The sequence below is a fragment of the Porcisia hertigi genome, chromosome 32, assembly GCF_017918235.1.
Source record: "Porcisia hertigi strain C119 chromosome 32, whole genome shotgun sequence".
Taxonomy (NCBI): domain Eukaryota; phylum Euglenozoa; class Kinetoplastea; order Trypanosomatida; family Trypanosomatidae; genus Porcisia; species Porcisia hertigi.
The window spans coordinates 849,340-868,721 of NC_090591.1; the positions used below are offsets into that span (position 1 = coordinate 849,340).

Genomic DNA, 19,382 nt, shown 5'->3' on the forward strand with positions numbered 1-19,382 from the left:
CCCCTGCTCTCCCCCCTTCTGGCCGGTGCCTCTAAAGAGCTGCCGTGTTTACTTCAATTCCGCAAAGAAACGAGCAAGTGGACCTGCACTTTGAGGGAGCAGGAAAGACGGGAGGGAGAGGAGGAGGGAGAAGATGTTCCACGCGTATCGAGACCCCCCCCCAAAAAAAAGGCGCACGGGTGCCATTTCCTACCAGGCGTTTCGCTCCACTTTGTGCTTTTTTTTTTGGCAGCTTCGACGTTAAACAACGGTCCTTTTTTTTTTGTCTCCAGCTTCTCTGCTTTCCTTGCCCCCGACACCTCTCCATTACTTCCATTGCTTTTCTTTAGCGAACAACATAGCCCGGCAGTCCATCCGCAGTGAACCCTCACAAACGGCTATGCGGGCAGGCCTACCAACAACAAAAAACAACACACAGCATAATGCCCAAACCGCGAAAAAAGGGGGGGGGGCATCTCAGCTGAGGAGGGGAGGATTAAAGCGAACCCATTCCCTCATTCCTCCGCCATGCGAGCCCACGCCCGCGTACGCACGTCACGTGAGTCGTCCGCTGCTGCCACGCCGCGACGCTGCACGTCGTTGTGGATCACAGAGGACACATCGGTGAAGCGAATCGCATCCTGCGCTGCACCCGCCTGCGGGTAGTTGAAGCGATTGCGATAAAAAACGACGTTCCCACTGTCGTACGCCATTACCTTCATATCGCGGTCCTCAGAGTCCTTTATGGCGTTCTGGACAACTTTTTGCACTTGATCCGTCGAGACAGCGAGGTATGTGGCCAACTTCTCTGTCGGGATGGACTCCATTGTGGTGCAGATGGTCTCTAGAATGCTGGTGCGTACACGGGCCTCAAAGTGAAACGACTCCGGCAGGTGCTCCTTGACGGAGCTCCACTGCGCCCAGAAGCGAGCGAAAAGACCACAACTGAGCAGGTTCTCGAGTCCGTAGATGTAGTTCAGTTCCTTCTCTACGCTGGGCGAGTCCTGCACGTGGCTGGGCACGAGGCACATGCAGGCTGTGAAGTCACTGGTCTGGAAGCGGGCCAAGGACTGCAGCAGAATACCGAGCAGGAGCGACTTGTCTGGCTGATCACCCTCCATCGAACAGGACTTGAGGTAGCGGAGAAACATGGGCAGATTGTACTTGCCTTCGCTCAACAGCTGCGCCACCTGGGTACCGTCGTCACGAGACATTGCCTTTGTTCCGGTGTTGTTTCTTCTACTTGTAAAGTGGGGGAAGGGGGGGGGTGTCTGTGCGTGCCGAAACGGGGGCTTGTAGTACGTAAAGGGTGCGCGTGCAGGGACTTTCGAACAAGTAAGTAGGGGGACAGAGGGGTGCGAGGGTAGAGGAGGGAGGGAAATTGAGGGTGGTGGTGGTGGTGGGGGGGGGGGGGAAGGGAGGGAGGGGGTGGCCGTATCAGGAGCGGATGCGTGTTTGCGCCTAGCCGACGGTTTGAACTGCTGTTTTTTTTTGTTGTTGTTGCTCTACGCGTGCATCTGTACATGAGGCGCCTGCGCAAGTTCACCCCCCCCCTCCCCCCTCTCTCACATCATCGCGAAAAGGGGGAGGTGGGGGCCGCTGGTAGAGTGTATTTGGCTCCCTTTTTTTTTAGTGCCCTGTTGACGTCTTTTGCCTTGCCGATGATGTCAATGAGGCTCCACCAAGGCGTCTGATCCGTCCCACAGCCGTGGCTGTCCTTGGGCAACGGCAATGCATAGAGGGGAGGCATGGAGATCAAGACGTCCGGGTCACTGAAAAGGAGCAGAAAGAGTAACAATAAAAAGGAAGAGCAACAGTCTACTCGCAGAGACCCCACCTCCAACACGCAGACGAGGTCAGGCAGGTGTGTGCGTGTGTGTGCGTGTATGGGGGTGGGGGGGGGGGGGCAGGGAAGAAGCTCCAAACAAACAGGCGGGAGGAGGAAGAGATCTAGGAGAGGAGACGACTTCCGAGGACCACCAAGAAGACAGGGAAAGTCGAAGTTCAAATGTACAGGCGCTAAACGGATAAAAAAGAGGGGAGCAATGATGGCGATTCTCTACACGTGTGTGTGTGTGTGCGCACGCGTGCTTCTCGCTCTAGTGACTAGTGAAGAGGAAATCTATTCTGAAAATAATCCGGGGAAGGGAGGAGGGGGGGGGGATGAGCCAAAGCATCGGCAGCGAGCGAGTGTCCTTTCACACATCGGCTGAGTGGTCAGAGCGGTGGCAGAGATACCCTCGATTGTGTGGATGTCTGTGCAGATGATGCGGGCAGAAGTGGAGGAAGTAGAGAAAGGAGAAGTAACGCCATGTGTGGCATCATAAGTAGTGAGACCGAGGCAGTGCAGCAAAAATCATCCCTCGTTCGCCTCCCCCCCCCCCCCAAAAAAAAAACGGGGCAGTCGGTCCCTTTTTGCTCACCCCCGGGAGGGGGGGGGGCATCTGCCTTCTCAGTCTATTCTTTTTTGACCATCGCTTCTCCCCCCTCCCGCCCCTCCGCTCTACCCCCCGTTCTGCAAAGGTCTTCTGCCAATTTTTTTTCTTTTTTCGCGCACGACTGCCTTTCCATTCATCACATATTCGTCGCCTCAGTGTACAACTCCCGCTGCGGCGATGTCATCTGTCGTGATTGCAGCCAGTCCCCCATGGCACAGTCGAAGAGGTACGTGACCGGCTTGTACCTATGTGCAGGAACGCCGGCCTGAGGGGCTTTCATGTTGCCACTGCGACTCCCGTCACCATCTTGGTATAGGTCCTGAGCAGCGGCGCTAATCACGGGCGGACGATGCGAGGAAGGCATTGGCCTGTCGAGGTGTCTGTCAGGAATCGTGGAACTGGTGTATGGCGGCGAAAGGGCAGAAGAAGGGTAAAAGGTGTACGCCCCGCTCAAGAGAGGTGGCGCTGCGTGGCTCCGGTCCTCGGAGACGTACACATCCACCAGAGACAGCAGATCCACCCGCTGTGACGCTGACGTGTGCACGCCGTACTCGGCAGGGGAGTGGTAGACATCCGCGTCACGCTCATACACTGCCTGGTACTCCAGCTGCTGTCGATACGAATGCGCAGTCTGGATAGGTGCATTCGCCTGCGAAGGTGTGTGGTTGAACACCCCCGTGGGTGCTCTAGGCATGTTTCTCCTGTCCTCGTCCAAGGTCGAGGACCACGGTGGTGATGACAGGTGGGCGCGAAATGTGTGAGCAGTTGGAGGCCGACAGGCACCATAACTGCCTTCCGCGACTGCCGGGTCAAATATTGTAGCAACGCGATCACTGACGGTCATCAAAGGGTCCTGAAAACGGACGTGGGGATCCCCAGCAGCAAGTCCTCGAACTTCGCTCTGGGTGTATTCCCACCGGGTCATGTCGGCTGGACCACCGATCCACAGGGGAGATCGCACAGGGAACGTTCGTGGCGCCCACTCGTACGGCGGCAAGTCGTCGCCCTCGTCGAGTAGCTCCAAGTCGCTATACCTATCATAGGGCTGTGGGTGAGACAGCGATGAAACCAGAGTCTCTGCGTGTGGGATCTGCACGCCGATGCTCGACGCCGGCATCGCGTCAGGGACACCCCTGCTGGGGCTCTTGTCACTTCCAGCGCCGTCCTCCAGGGCGTCGACCTTCGGCCACATATTCGCCTTTACCTCCGGGGGTAGTGAATTATTCGAAGCTTCGAAAGAGAGATGCCTTCTGCTACCGCTCATCGACGATTCTGCTGCCGCGGCCGGCGCCTCTGGATGCGATGCGCTGTGATGACGACTTGGTGCCACTGAGTTCTCCTCCTCCTCCTCCTGCGATCCCATCTCGTCAGCTATGGTGTTGTCGTTGAAGCAGCCGCGCTCATTTTTCTCGCTGTCTTTCTTGTCCTTGTCCCCGAGTAGACTGTTGCTGCCACTGGTGCTGATGTGGCTGCTACTCTTGTTGTGCAGCTTTGCAGACTCCTCGGCGAATACCGAAAGAGACGATAATGTGTCACCATCTGAGCTGAAGCCGCGGTGACGACCGCGCTGGTGTTTGCCCCTGCATCCTCTGCTCGTTTCGGTGGATGCGCCGATCAGTGCCGCTCGGGAGCTGCGAGTATCCGTCTCCGAAGAGACTTGGCTGGTGCTCCTCATCCCTGAGAGCTCTTGTGAGCTTTCCCTCGCATTCCCAGATGAGAGTGAGGCAGAGGCGGCTAACTCCTGCGGCATACTGTCGAAGAGACTCACATCACCGAGGGCGGCATCGGTGCTCTCTTCCACAAGTCTCGGCTCAGCTGCTGCCTGAGGCTTCCTCTCTGTCGCATAGACCGCCTCCTCTGAGGTCCGGTCTCGCGTCTTTGATCTCTTCACCATTTTGGAATTTGTGCAGCCCATTTGCCTACTATGGCGTGTGTTGTGTGTGAATGAATGCCGAATGGTAACGTGCCTGCAGAAATGTGGGTGGTGGTGGGTGGGTGGTGGTGGTGGTGGTGGGGGGGTTGCATGCGGTAGAAAGTGCAAGCAAAACACTTCCCCCTTTTGAGGAGATGATGGATTGGCTGAGTGTGTTCACATTCGACCTGAAGGGGGAGGAGGAGAAAACCTGATCAAGGGGAACACACGTGGAGCCGAAGACACACACACACACACACACACACACACAAAAAGAGGTACGCGTTGGCGATACTCCTTTCTTGAGTCATCATAATAAAGGAGAACGCGGGGGGGGGAGAGAGGAAGATGGCAGAGGGCAGAGAGAGAGACGAAGAGCGAAATCAGTTCGAAGCGAGTCGATAGTTCAGTGAAGCGTGGCGTGGGCAAAAAGAGGAAAACTCTCATTTCTTCCCAAAGAGGCGAGGCACAGATGAATGTCAGATGGAGAGGAGAATTAGATTTGAAGTGCCACCACCACCGCACCGTTCGTCGGATGAAGACATCTAAGACGACAGCATGGCGGCTTGGCCGGTCGTTCCATTCGTTTCACACTCTACACGAGAGCGGGTGGTGGTGGTGGTGGTGGTCATGGTCGTGGGGGGAGAGGCGATAGGTGTGCTGAGTCGGCCATTTTCCCGTTTATTTCCCTCCTCCTCCCTGCCGATACAGGATGAGAGACATCTGCGCATATGCGTGTGCATGTCGTCCGGGCAAACATCCCGATCAACAACGATTAAACAAACGAACAATACACCCACGCACACATCACTTTCGGATAACCGCTTCTAGAATGGTATACGTTGATCCTCTTTATATGTTTCATTTTCCCTTCAAGTTAGGTGTATAATAGCCGACAGGCTCACCCCACAACTCGCAGTGATACCGCAGGTGCTGCATGAGGGAGGGAGGGGGAGGGGGGAGATGTGAACCCGACTCACTCATCTATCATGATGCCAATGCATCCTTTGCTCGTCATGCAAATGGACACACATGCGCGCGCCCTTTCTCCTTTCACTTTTCACCGCATCTCTGCCTAGTGACCCCCCTCCCCCCCCTTCTCTTCCTCGCTCTGCAGGTTATAGGTCCGTCAGCATATTTTGCGGTAGTCCTTTGCGGAAGCGCGTCTTGAGCACAAAGTCGCGTGCCAGTTGATGCCCCCTCGCCGGCTCCAGAGGGCCTACGTGAATATTGGCGTCAAACGGATCTCCTGGAACGATGTCCCACTGGTGGAACTGGAAGAGCGGAAAGGCCTGCCCGTGTGTGAGCATGCGTATCTGTGTTTCCAGACCAAAGCTGTCGATGGCCGGTACCAGCGCACGTGCTCGGATAAGGGTTGTGGCGGCGATAGGTTCTTCGCCAAGCATCGTGCCGCGTCGCTGCTGCAGGATCTCGCCCAGCTGTAAGACAGAGTCGGGTGTGCACAAGATCTCCGCAGCCATTACCGGCTCCATCAGCCGGGGGCGTGCACCGAAGAGAGAGTGTCGGAGTGCCGTACGTGCGTTCGACAGGACGACAGCGTCTCGAGTCGACGTGTCAATGTCGGCAAAGATAAGCTTCGCCGCCACACCGCGTACCATCTCACCCACCAACGGGCCAGCCGCCATGGTGGAGCGGAACGCTGAGACAATGGCACACTGATGCGCTACTTTTAGTGTGTGATGGGTTTCTTCGGCGAGGGTGTCGTCAATCAGAATGCTGGGGCCTTTTGTGTTATCCGGTCCAGCGGCTAGCACGTGCTGCGCGTCAAGTGCGTCAAAGCCGTAGTCACGTCTCAGCGCAGTCCATAGCTTGCGCGGTTGAGGTTCGCCGTTGAGCTCCGTCGAGAAGAGATGCAGCTGCTCGTACTCGATTGCCTGTGTGAAGGCACGTGGAAGTGCACCACTTACAAAGCCGACCGAGTTGTTGCGGGTGCCCGTCATGGCCAGCAGACCCTCCGCATCCTGCACCGTCTCACTGAACGTCACGAACGGCTGCGATATACCCACAGGGACACCAGGGCACAGCCCATGGCGGAGCTCGTGCAGTGCTGTGTCTAGCTGCAGCTCCCCAAAGCCACTGATCGTGTACTCGCCCGTTTCCTCTTTGTGTACGTCGAGTCCAGGAGAGGTGCGTAGCAGCACCCCGAGTCCCTCCTGGAGGCTAGCGGCTTTCGCCGGGTCGCGTACCTCCATGGAGACGTGCATCAAGGGCTGCGGGACCCCCAACGAGCGCACCTTGATGGATTCAATCCACTCCGAGGTCATCTCGCCAGCCTCAGACGGAAAGGGAGCGCCTTCGTCCTCGGCCAGCACGGCTTCCACGGCAGCACCGCCAACAAGGACAATGTGCGAGCCCGATCGCGCCGGCAAGCCTGTCACGTAGACCGTTTGCCCCGCGGTGGCTCGTGTAACGGGCACGAAGCCATTCTCTACTGTTCGCAGGTATATTTCTCGCAGCTCCACCTCGTAGTACGGGTCTGCCTCGCTACTAAACTCGTCGAAGGCAATTAGCTGAGGCCGCGATTGAGACCCGTTGGGGCAACCCGGCCTCCATAAGCTCTTGCTCTGGTCCTTGGCGCTCGGAAACAGGGTGCCGTGGGTGACGCGCACGACGGCAGCAAGCTTGTTACTCGCATCGAAGACGCGCTGAAGAGATGCGACAGCGATGACAAGGTCGCCAGGCCTCGTGGTAGAGGGGCTGTGCGCACTCGCCTCAGTTGAGGGAGCCGCAGCCTCTCGCGCCATTGAGAGCAACACGCTGGCACCGTATTGCTCAGAGAGCCACTGCGAGCGAGCCATGGGGGCAGGCAACACGCTGAGGATTGCATCCAAGAGCTCGTCCGTGGAGGCACCACAGAAGTACCGAATTGCCTCCTGCACCGCGGACAGTGGCGAGTGGGGCAACTTGGCGAGGTCGGGCGAGAGGGTGTCCGCCCCTTTGCCCGTTACGGAATGCGCAACAATTTTGTAGAGCGGCTCCAGGACAAATTGCACAAAGCTGGGGCGTTGACGGAAGTTGCTGATCTTTTTGAACTCTCTCGTGTCGTAGGTGATTTGCCCCCACAGCTTCGTCGCGAGCGCAGCAGCGTTGATGCTTGGGTACGACGCCGCATATTTAATCGCAAAGGTCTCCAACGAAAAAAAAAGACCCAGTTTGACAGACGAGAAACAAACCGTGCCACGCTCGGGGGACACAAGGAAGGCGTCATACGTGGTGCCACAGCTTGCGATAACGTTGTTGACAGAATCCACGACCGCGCGCATCTTGCGGTACGCGTCAAGCGGTGGCAGCTTAATGTCAATTATGAGACGGTCCACCTTGGTGATGACAAGGACAATCGGCAACTGCTCCTTTACAATAGCGTGGCGCAGCAACCGCTCGCTGTGGTCGCTCAGCGACTCCGCCGCGTCAACGCAGAAGAGCACCGCGTCTGCAAGACGCATGCCGGACGCGGTCTCGCCGATCAGATCTGGGTGCCCTGGTGTGTCGATGACAGTTATTTGGCGAGACGTGGGCTGCAGCCCCGCACCGCCAGTTATAGTAGTCAGCACATGGCTTTTGAGCGTCATCTCACGGTCTATTTCATCCTGGCGCTTGCGGTAGGAATTCTCGTTCAGCAGCAGCTCCACCAACGACGTCTTGCCGTGGTGGAGCGAGCCGGCAACCACAATGTTGCGCATGCGCTCCGGAAGGGTGGCGATGACGTCCAGGTAGCTTTGCGAAGCCGACTTATCGGGAGACCGCTGATCGCCGTCGTGCAGCAGCAGCAGCCGTGAGGAGGCCGTGCCGTCCCGCCCAGCATGGCGGTCCTCCAGTAAAAACGGTGCCTCCGTGCCTTTGACCAAGCTCCGATAACCATGCGGCTGCACTTCGCTCTGGTCCACTAGTGGCTGGTGCAGCGCCTGCGTGCCCTCTTCACCAATGACCAGCTCAACGTCGTCGCTAAAGTCAGAGTGACTCTCCTCATTACCGCTGTCAAGAACTCGATCGTTGGTGTCTTCTTCGCTACCGTGCGGTCGGGACGTAGAGGATTTTCGGGACTCGTGAACGGAGCGCAGTTCGGCGTCGTGTTCTTCATCCCTGTCGCCATCGCCACAACCAGCGCTGGTGCGATTGCCGTGTTCGTCGTAGCCGAAGTCCATTGATGGCTTACCTCCGCCCCACTACTGGTTTATCTACATGACACGCACGCAGGGAAAGCGGGAGAGAGGGCGATAAAGGTGGGGGGGGGGGGCACACGCAACACACACACGCAAGCGTGGTTTTTGTGAGTTTCGAGTGCAAATTTGTGTGTGTGTGTGCAGTGAAAGCAGAGCCGAGGAAAAAAGAGGGGGGGAGGCGTAGACCGCAAGAAAGGATAGAGGTATCAATAGGAACCAGCGCAAGCGAGCTGGATGGAGCTCAGCGAGTAGCAGAATGCGTGAAGGTGTGGGGGTGGGGGGTGGGGGGTAGCCTGCGAGCGTCGCTACTGAGTACCAAGAAGCATGGGGGGTGGGTATAGGCGTGTCGAGTAACTTAGAAACCGCGCTTTCACGCAGGAGAAAAAAAAAACAGCGGGGAGGCACGGAATGCCTCAGAAAACTGAGAACACCACCGTAACACGCACGGAGTGCTCATCACCATCCCACCCATTCCATGTGTTCCCATCTACCCCCCTCCCCACCCTCCTTCCACACAACAACGATGTCAGGGGGGAGCCCCTCAAATGACTCGCGAGCATTGCTTTTTTCATTCCTTTCAAATATTCTTCTCGTTCTTTCGTGGGATGATGAGCGATACAAAGACTTCAATCGACCAACAGTGAGCTCCCCTCCCCTCCCCTCCCCTCCCCCCTAAGCATGCACATGCCAGGGGAGACAACGGCGAAAGGCAGGGGGGAGGGGAGGGGAGGCCGCCATTGCTGCCGTGACCGGGTCAACAGACAGAAAAAAGCGTACGTTGCGCATTGCACCATTTACAACCTAGTCTCACTCGCCCCTGCCGTGCGCACCCAACATGACTGACAGACAGACACTTTCGGCTAAAGATGACGCAAAACCTTGATGGTGATCTCGTTCTCACCCAATTGATGGTTCAATGAGCCGACGAGATCCCTGCCAGAGGCTCTGAATGACACAGACTTAGCGGTGCTGCTCGTAGCGCAGCGAACCCTCTGGGTTCCGCAGGGACGGCACCGGCGCATTCGGGGCATCGTAAAAAGTAGCCAACACGCGATGCTCTAGTGACACTTGATTTTGACGCTGTTCTAGCGCATGTCGGATCTGATGTTCGCGTATCGTCCTCAATTCCTCTGGTGAGCTCGCTTCCAGGCGCATGGCCATGTAGTCCACCATTTTGGCAATATCAGGCCGCTGCGTCTCGAGCTTCTCGGTGTGCAAGAACACCATGAAAAGGCATCCAAAACCACAAATTAGAAACACAGCGAGGTAAGACTGCGTCTCTGGACGGAAGTTGTACTCTGTTCTCCTCACCTCCCAGTCGAGGCAAGACACGAGCCCCAATCTATTGATGTACAGAGTGCGCGACAGCCGATCATCCTCCAGCACCACCAGATCCTTGTGTGCTTGATTAACGAGTTCGCGCTGCGCCGAAGCGCTTGTGATGTTACGGTTGCGTCGGAATCCGGTGCGGACTTGTTGCATCAACAGCATTCGGATTGTCACATTGGGTACTCGGTTCGCGGCTTTTATGTATCGGCGATACAGGAGAGCAACGGCATCACTTGGAACGAGGGCAGACATGATAGCTGTTGAACATGAAAAGATCGCCACCCAAGAAGCAGGTGAAGGATATATATATATATAGGTATATGTTTGTATTTGTGAGGGGGGAGGGGAGGGAGAAGGGATTCAGGAAAACAACAAAAACCAACAAAACAAGCCGACCTCGAGAGAGAGGCGAAAGAGGGGGGGGGCACAGCAGAAAAAAACTGATTGACTCACACCTACACGAGAGCAGCAACAGAAAGGGTGTGTGATCCACTGTGAAGGTGTGTGTGTGTGCTGCACACTGTTTAACCCTCGCTGGACTCCGAAGCTACTATTTTTCTTTCGATATGCATGTGTGCTACCGAAGGTTGGTTGCGTGTGAAATTTGCAGTGAGTGGGGTTTTGTGCATGGGAAAACTGTATGTGGGCGCAGGGGAGACGGGGAGACGCAGCACGCAGTTTTTGTGGCCGTGTAGATGTCCCAATAGAGATGAAAAAGAGCGAGAGAAACAGGGTGGGGAAGTGGAGGGAATAGAGTCAGCTAAGTGCCCCCAAAAGGCGACCACCGTTTGGGGGATTGCCGGAGTCCACCTACCGCAGCTACCCTTGAAAAGTTGTAACAACTGGTTTCTGGTTCTTTTCTCTGTGCAGCACCTCCTTCACATCCGATACACCTTTTCACCTAGACACGCTGCCTACTTAGCCTGAAGTGGGGGGGGGGAGCGAGGAGCGAGGAGGGTGGAGGGGAGATGCACATTGCCCTTGGTGGGACTCGGAGTCGGTGCGCGTTCATTTTGCCCGTGTGCGTTCTTCAGTGAACAGAACAGAAAAAAAAACAATGGAAAAACAAAGACCTACAGAAGGGGGGAGGGAGGAGTAAACCCGAGACGCAGCAAAGACCGACAAGTACCCGCCACCACCACGAGGGCCACAACGGCCATGCTGAAATCAAAACAAGCAAAAACAGTGTTTTCTCACACAGGGGCCTGCCCGACTTCCCACCAAAGAATCGGGCCGTAGTGAATCGAAGCGATGGAGAGGGATTTGCCAGTGGGGAAGAGTGTGTCGCACTAGTCCACAATATATCAAATGTCTTAGCACAAGATAAACGACAGGGAGAGCGCCATGAGCCCTATTGGGGAAGTAGAGCGTCGGCCATACGGCTTTCCTGGAGCTATTTCCACGACGGGTTGGGAGCAGTGCGCAGTCCGGCGCGCTCCTCCACAGCCAAGGAAGCCGCTTGCGCTACTGCGAAATTCTCAAGAGACGATCGACGCTGCAGTGCAGCTCGTGTGGATGGTCGCCTGAGCCCAGCATAACCCACCGTGGCAACATTGCGGTCGTCTCTGAGTTGACGTGCAGGGGCTTCGGTGTTGACAGACATGCCCTGATTGCCTCTGTTCGCGGCGAGGGAAAGCGCAGGCGCTGTGTTGGTAAAAGCGTGGTGATGCAACCATGTCGATGAGATGTGCTGGTCCGAAGCGGTGGTAGCATCGATCCGCCCCTTCATAGCGGTTGCGATGTACCCTCGAACTGAGCTGCTGCTCCCATTGCCTGGAGGGATGTGTGACTTTGCATCACCGCCCAGCTTTGGGGCTCCATGGCGGACGCTTTCCTCCTTATCTGGCGCCAACTCCAAGCATGCATCGTTGAAAAGAGCAGCGCAGGCGCGCACGAGTGCGACATCGACCAGTGCGGGCAGGATTGCGGATGAGCCAGTTGTATTGGGTGAATGCTGCAGTGTAAAGAGTAGTTTGCCATACACCAAGCTTTGCAACGAGACTGATAGACGGAGTCGGCGTGCTGCGGCTTCCGAATTCTCAATGCTGACCCGTGTTGCCGCATGAGCCTTCTCCATCGCCGTGTAAAGCTCTTGTAGTGCCCTCACCGCACTCACTGAGGCTGAGGGGCTCGTTTCTCCTGCGGCGTGTGAGCCTCTTTGCCCAGAGAGAGTTTCTATAATTGGAACTAGCTTCATGTGCATCGTGTTCAATAGAAGATGCATTTTCCCCAGTGAATCTGGCATGTCCCGCGAGGGGAGAGGTTGGCTTGAAGCCGGCTCAGCAGACAGCGGTGGCCCTTGTGGTTCCGCAAGGCGAGCTTTCAAGGTATCAAGCTCTGACTTTAGCCTCTGGTTTGCACGTGCCGCTGCGTCGAGGTCAACTACGAGTGCGTCAATGCGCTTCTGCTTTTCACTTCTGGTATCTTCCAGAATCATTTGTTGCTTGGCTTCCAGTTCATTCCTCTGTGCCCCATCGTTTTGGATGTCTGCGTGCAGAGTGGCAGCATGTGATAGTTCCTCCACTTCTCTACTTTTTTCCTCTGCCAACGCCTCTGCTGTAGCTAGCTGAGCCATCAGCTGTTCGCGTGCCAAAGCCATCTCTTTATACTGAGTCAAAAGCTTTCTCGCAGCTTCAGCACACTCATCTTTCTCCATGCTCACACGCTTACACCGAGCCACCACAATGGCTTTGTCCTTATCGGCTGTATCCAGTCTTTGTTGAACTTCAAGAAGTTCCGTACGCAGCGCCTCCAAGCGCACCGCATATGCCTGCGCTTCTTCTGCTACCTGAGCAGCGTCTTTCAGCTTCTTCACAACGGCATCGCGTTCTTCCAGAGATCTTTCTCGATCATTCTGTATGGTGTCGCACTCTTCTCTCAGACGCTGCAGCTCGGTCTTCTGGGTCGTCAATACTTGCTCTGCATCGCGCAACTTAGTCACCGCAGCTATCTTCTCCATCGTTACCGCCTGGTGTTTCTCCTCCAGCTCCCTCACCTGATCAGTTAGCACCCTGTTTTCGATCCTCAACTTCTCCACCAGCTCTGCGGCTTCGGCCACTCCTGCGGCCACCTCACTCTGCTCTCTTTCGATATCGTTGCTGTGTTCCCGTTTCAGGTTCTCGGGTGCACCCTTGTGCCCCTCTTCGACAGACTCCAGATCATCCTCCAGTCCCTTCACATTTCTCCGCTCTTCACGATCCCCTCTGCTTACTGCACTCCGCTCCGTCTCCAGCTGTTGCTGCAGCTCCGCCACCTGCGACGCGTGCGCTCGCTCCAGCTCCGCCACGGAAGACTGGCTGGCCGCTACGTTGTTGCGCTCCGTCTCCAGCTGTTGCTGCAGCTCCGCCACCTGCGACGCGTGCGCTCGCTCCAGCTCCGCCACACGGTCTTCGTGCTGCTCGCGTTCCGCTGCTGCGCTCGCGCGCAGGTCGGCGAGACGCTGTTGCAGGGCCGACTCGCGCTCCGCCACGGAGGACTGGCTGGCCGCTGCGTTGTCGCGCTCCGTCTCCAGCTGTTGCTGCAGCTCCGCCACCTGCGACGCGTGCGCTCGCTCCAGCTCCGCCACACGGTCTTCGTGCTGCTCGCGTTCCGCTGCTGCGCTCGCGCGCAGGTCGGCGAGGCGCTGCTGCAGGGCCGACTCGCGCTCCGCCACGGAGGACTGGCTGGCCGCTGCGTTGTCGCGCTCCGTCTCCAGCTGTTGCTGCAGCTCCGCCACCTGCGACGCGTGCGCTCGCTCCAGCTCCGCCACACGGTCTTCGTGCTGCTCGCGTTCCGCTGCTGCGCTCGCGCGCAGGTCGGCGAGGCGCTGCTGCAGGGCCGACTCGCGCTCCGCCACGGAGGACTGGCTGGCCGCTGCGTTGTCGCGCTCCGTCTCCAGCTGTTGCTGCAGCTCCGCCACCTGCGACGCGTGCGCTCGCTCCAGCTCCGCCACACGGTCTTCGTGCTGCTCGCGTTCCGCCGCGGCGCTCGCGCGCAGGTCGGCGAGGCGCTGCTGCAGGGCCGACTCGCGCTCCGCCACGGAGGACTGGCTGGCCGCTGCGTTGTCGCGCTCCGTCTCCAGCTGTTGCTGCAGCTCCGCCACGGAGGACTGGCTGGCCGCTACGTTGTCGCGCTCCATCTCCAGCTGTTGCTGCAGCTCCGCCACCTGCGACGCGTGCGCTCGCTCCAGCTCCGCCATCCGGTCTTCGTGCTGCTCACGTTCCGCCGCGGCGCTCGCGCGCAGGTCGGCGAGGCGCTGCTGCAGGGCCGACTCGCGCTCCGCCACGGAGGACTGGCTGGCCGCTGCGTTGTCGCGCTCCATCTCCAGCTGTTGCTGCAGCTCCGCCACGGAGGACTGGCTGGCCGCTACGTTGTCGCGCTCCATCTCCAGCTGTTGCTGCAGCTCCGCCACCTGCGACGCGTGCGCTCGCTCCAGCTCCGCCACACGGTCTTCGTGCTGCTCGCGTTCCGCTGCTGCGCTCGCGCGCAGGTCGGCGAGGCGCTGCTGCAGGGCCGAGTCGCGCTCCGCCACGGAGGACTGGCTGGCCGCTGCGTTGTCGCGCTCCGTCTCCAGCTGTTGCTGCAGCTCCGCCACGGAGGACTGGCTGGCCGCTACGTTGTCGCGCTCCATCTCCAGCTGTTGCTGCAGCTCCGCCACCTGCGACGCGTGCGCTCGCTCCAGCTCCGCCATCCGGTCTTCGTGCTGCTCACGTTCCGCCGCGGCGCTCGCGCGCAGGTCGGCGAGGCGCTGCTGCAGGGCCGACTCGCGCTCCGCCACGGAGGACTGGCTGGCCGCTGCGTTGTCGCGCTCCATCTCCAGCTGTTGCTGCAGCTCCGCCACGGAGGACTGGCTGGCCGCTACGTTGTCGCGCTCCATCTCCAGCTGTTGCTGCAGCTCCGCCACCTGCGACGCGTGCGCTCGCTCCAGCTCCGCCACACGGTCTTCGTGCTGCTCGCGTTCCGCTGCTGCGCTCGCGCGCAGGTCGGCGAGGCGCTGCTGCAGGGCCGAGTCGCGCTCCGCCACGGAGGACTGGCTGGCCGCTGCGTTGTCGCGCTCCATCCCCAGCTGTTGCTGCAGCTCCGCCACCTGCGACGCGTGCGCTCGCTCCAGCTCCGCCACACGGTCTTCGTTCTGCTCGCGTTCCGCCGCGGCGCTCGCGCGCAGGTCGGCGAGGCGCTGCTGCAGGGCCGACTCGCGCTCCGCCACGGAGGACTGGCTGGCCGCTGCGTTGTCGCGCTCCGTCTCCAGCTGTTGCTGCAGCTCCGCCACGGAGGACTGGCTGGCCGCTACGTTGTCGCGCTCCATCTCCAGCTGTTGCTGCAGCTCCGCCACCTGCGACGCGTGCGCTCGCTCCAGCTCCGCCATCCGGTCTTCGTGCTGCTCACGTTCCGCCGCGGCGCTCGCGCGCAGGTCGGCGAGGCGCTGCTGCAGGGCCGACTCGCGCTCCGCCACGGAGGACTGGCTGGCCGCTGCGTTGTCGCGCTCCGTCTCCAGCTGTTGCTGCAGCTCCGCCACCTGCGACGCGTGCGCTCGCTCCAGCTCCGCCACACGGTCTTCGTGCTGCTCGCGTTCCGCCGCGGCGCTCGCGCGCAGGTCGGCGAGGCGCTGCTGCAGGGCCGACTCGCGCTCCGCCACGGAGGACTGGCTGGCCGCTGCGTTGTCGCGCTCCGTCTCCAGCTGTTGCTGCAGCTCCGCCACGGAGGACTGGCTGGCCGCTACGTTGTCGCGCTCCATCTCCAGCTGTTGCTGCAGCTCCGCCACCTGCGACGCGTGCGCTCGCTCCAGCTCCGCCATCCGGTCTTCGTGCTGCTCACGTTCCGCCGCGGCGCTCGCGCGCAGGTCGGCGAGGCGCTGCTGCAGGGCCGACTCGCGCTCCGCCACGGAGGACTGGCTGGCCGCTGCGTTGTCGCGCTCCATCTCCAGCTGTTGCTGCAGCTCCGCCACCTGCGACGCGTGCGCTCGCTCCAGCTCCGCCACACGGTCTTCGTGCTGCTCGCGTTCCGCCGCGGCGCTCGCGCGCAGGTCGGCGAGGCGCTGCTGCAGGGCCGACTCGCGCTCCGCCACGGAGGACTGGCTGGCCGCTGCGTTGTCGCGCTCCGTCTCCAGCTGTTGCTGCAGCTCCGCCACCTGCGACGCGTGCGCGCGCTCCAGCTCCGCCACACGGTCTTCGTGCTGCTCGCGTTCCGCCGCGGCGCTCGCGCGCAGGTCGGCGAGGCGCTGCTGCAGGGCCCACTCGCGCTCCGCCACGGAGGACTGGCTGGCCGCTGCGTTGTCGCGCTCCGTCTCCAGCTGTTGCTGCAGCTCCGCCACCTGCGACGCGTGCGCGCGCTCCAGCTCCGCCACACGGTCTTCGTGCTGCTCGCGTTCCGCTGCTGCGCTCGCGCGCAGGTCGGCGAGGCGCTGCTGCAGGGCCGACTCGCGCTCCGCCACGGAGGACTGGCTGGCCGCTGCGTTGTCGCGCTCCATCCCCAGCTGTTGCTGCAGCTCCGCCACCTGCGACGCGTGCGCTCGCTCCAGCTCCGCCACACGGTCTTCGTTCTGCTCGCGTTCCGCCGCGGCGCTCGCGCGCAGGTCGGCGAGGCGCTGCTGCAGGGCCGACTCGCGCTCCGCCACGGAGGACTGGCTGGCCGCTACGTTGTCGCGCTCCATCCCCAGCTGTTGCTGCAGCTCCGCCACCTGCGACGCGTGCGCTCGCTCCAGCTCCGCCACACGGTCTTCGTGCTGCTCGCGTTCCGCTGCTGCGCTCGCGCGCAGGTCGGCGAGGCGCTGCTGCAGGGCCGACTCGCGCTCCGCCACGGAGGACTGGCTGGCCGCTGCGTTGTCGCGCTCCATCCCCAGCTGTTGCTGCAGCTCCGCCACCTGCGACGCGTGCGCGCGCTCCAGCTCCGCCACACGGTCTTCGTGCTGCTCGCGTTCCGCTGCTGCGCTCGCGCGCAGGTCGGCGAGGCGCTGCTGCAGGGCCGACTCGCGCTCCGCCACGGAGGACTGGCTGGCCGCTGCGTTGTCGCGCTCCGTCCCCAGCTGTTGCTGCAGCTCCGCCACCTGCGACGCGTGCGCTCGCTCCAGCTCCGCCACACGGTCTTCGTGCTGCTCGCGTTCCGCCGCGGCGCTCGCGCGCAGGTCGGCGAGGCGCTGCTGCAGGGCCGACTCGCGCTCCGCCACGGAGGACTGGCTGGCCGCTGCGTTGTCGCGCTCCGTCTCCAGCTGTTGCTGCAGCTCCGCCACCTGCGACGCGTGCGCGCGCTCCAGCTCCGCCACACGGTCTTCGTGCTGCTCGCGTTCCGCTGCTGCGCTCGCGCGCAGGTCGGCGAGGCGCTGCTGCAGGGCCCACTCGCGCTCCGCCACGGAGGACTGGCTGGCCGCTGCGTTGTCGCGCTCCGTCCCCAGCTGTTGCTGCAGCTCCGCCACCTGCGACGCGTGCGCTCGCTCCAGCTCCGCCACACGGTCTTCGTTCTGCTCGCGTTCCGCCGCGGCGCTCGCGCGCAGGTCGGCGAGGCGCTGCTGCAGGGCCCACTCGCGCTCCGCCACGGAGGACTGGCTGGCCGCTGCGTTGTCGCGCTCCATCTCCAGCTGTTGCTGCAGCTCCGCCACCTGCGACGCGTGCGCTCGCTCCAGCTCCGCCACGGAGGACTGGCTGGCCGCTACGTTGTCGCGCTCCATCCCCAGCTGTTGCTGCAGCTCCGCCACCTGCGACGCGTGCGCTCGCTCCAGCTCCGCCACACGGTCTTCGTGCTGCTCGCGTTCCGCTGCTGCGCTCGCGCGCAGGTCGGCGAGGCGCTGCTGCAGGGCCGACTCGCGCTCCGCCACGGAGGACTGGCTGGCCGCTGCGTTGTCGCGCTCCGTCTCCAGCTGTTGCTGCAGCTCCGCCACCTGCGACGCGTGCGCTCGCTCCAGCTCCGCCACACGGTCTTCGTGCTGCTCGCGTTCCGCCGCGGCGCTCGCGCGCAGGTCGGCGAGTTGTGTTTGCTGCGTAGCGATTTGTCGGTTTCGGTTGTCTAGCTCCAGTTGCAGGTCCTGGATCTTAAGATTCGCGGCGTCCATCTCGCTCAGATGTTTTTCGCGCTCTTGCTGTACCCATTTGCGATTGCTGCTGAGCTGCAGCTGCCGATTCAGGTCGTCGATGGTCTCCTGCATTGTGCGCTGTTTCTCGAGAAGCTCTGTTTCGCGATTGTACTGCTCGTGTATGGTTAGCTTCATCGCTTGCAGCTGCTGCTGGTGATCAGCTTCAATCTCTTCAAGGGTCTGCTGACTGAGAATGGTGTGAGGGTCGGTAGGCCATGCCTGCGTCGCCGGATTACGCAGGGCATCCTGAAGAAGTTGGTTCTGGAGTTTTAGGGCCTCAAAGTCATCTTTATCCACATAGCCAGGAGGCGGTTGTGCCCCCGGTGGTGTCGCCCTGGCGGCAGCGGCGGCGTCTTTTGATAACGGGGCAGCACCGGTTTGGGAATTCTGCAACAGGGCCTCTTGAAGGGCCTTGATTTCTTCGTCCTTCTTGGCAAAGGAGGCATCGAGTGAGACCTTTTCCTGCTGCGACAGCCTAAGCTGCAACCTCAGTGCCTGCACTTCGTCGAGCTGATTTTCCAGCTGCTCCTCCGCCTCGTGCAGTTGATCCTGCAGCGCGGCAGCCCGTGTGTGCTCCTTGCGCACCCCGTGCTTCAAGTCATCCACTTCCGCGCGTAGACGTCGAATAACCGCGTGAGCGTCTTCGTCCGCTGTGTCCGATTCCTCCGCCTCCCCAGCTCCACATGGCGTGATGGTGGTTAATTTCTGTCGGTACTCTTCCCAGGCCATCTCAACCGCACATTTCTCTTCCCTCGCTGCGTCCCGCTGTCGAGTGAGCTCCTGGATTTTTTTCTGCAGGTCGGCAACCTGTCCAGCAGATTCGCTTGGAGCACCCGGAGGATAAGCGGACTCGTGGAGCACAGTGGGAATGTCGGAGGGCGTGTCGGGCGCACTGCTGTGGCTCGACACTTCCACGTGATGTGAAGCACCGCTGCTCCGCTCCTTCGATGCCACGTAGGTGCCGACAGACTTGAGGATCTTTGCCATCTGCCCCGCAATGGCAGCGGCTTTCACTGGACTGCCAGAAAGGGAAAGGTACGTGCTGAGGGCCGTCAATGCGCTCACGTTTTCGGTCAAAGCAGCTGCGAGGCCGCGGTGGCCGTGCGTTGACAAGGCGTACTGCGCATTTTTTAGAGCCATCCCAATTTTAAGCTGCGCTTCCTTCAACTTTTGTGTGCTCTCCTGGGTTGGAGGAGCGCATAGAGAAGATGTCGACATCGTCGATAGTCGGAGCCGGAAAAAAGAGGGGAGAGAGGGAGTACGAGGCTAAAAGCGTGTGAGTGTGTGTGGAGGGGGGGGGGAGAGAAGAAAAGATGACGTCACAAATCTCTCAGGGATGGGCCTATGTTGGATGAGATGCGCGAACGTTTTAGAGCGACGTCTTTGCGTAGCCTTGTTTCTGCAGAACAGGAGAAGAGTTGGAGGTGTACGAAAACGTGTGCACAGCGGATGCCCCTCGCCTGGCGATACAAATTATTTTTTTCTTGCGATGCACTTGAACT

At 60.3% G+C, this 19,382-nt stretch overlaps 4 protein-coding genes across 4 annotated transcripts; all 4 read right to left on the minus strand.

The window, feature by feature from the left end:
- Positions 1–494: 494 nt before the first annotated feature.
- JKF63_02581 (uncharacterized protein) lies at positions 495–1,193 on the minus strand (the record flags this gene model as incomplete). Its single annotated transcript, XM_067898606.1, has 1 exon — positions 495–1,193. One exon carries the CDS (start codon positions 1,191–1,193, stop codon positions 495–497), a length of 699 nt encoding a protein of 232 aa, XP_067754763.1.
- Positions 1,194–5,447: 4,254 nt separating this feature from the next.
- JKF63_02582 (uncharacterized protein) lies at positions 5,448–8,492 on the minus strand (the record flags this gene model as incomplete). The annotated part of the gene is made up of 1 exon (XM_067898607.1): positions 5,448–8,492. One exon carries the CDS (start codon positions 8,490–8,492, stop codon positions 5,448–5,450), a length of 3,045 nt encoding a protein of 1,014 aa, XP_067754764.1.
- Positions 8,493–9,470: 978 nt separating this feature from the next.
- Positions 9,471–10,091, minus strand: JKF63_02583 (uncharacterized protein; the record flags this gene model as incomplete). The annotated part of the gene is made up of 1 exon (XM_067898608.1): positions 9,471–10,091. The coding sequence occupies one exon, from the start codon at positions 10,089–10,091 to the stop codon at positions 9,471–9,473; it is 621 nt and encodes a 206-aa protein (XP_067754765.1).
- Positions 10,092–11,232: 1,141 nt separating this feature from the next.
- JKF63_02584 (uncharacterized protein) lies at positions 11,233–19,098 on the minus strand (the record flags this gene model as incomplete). Its single annotated transcript, XM_067898609.1, has 1 exon — positions 11,233–19,098. One exon carries the CDS (start codon positions 19,096–19,098, stop codon positions 11,233–11,235), a length of 7,866 nt encoding a protein of 2,621 aa, XP_067754766.1.
- Positions 19,099–19,382: the final 284 nt, after the last annotated feature.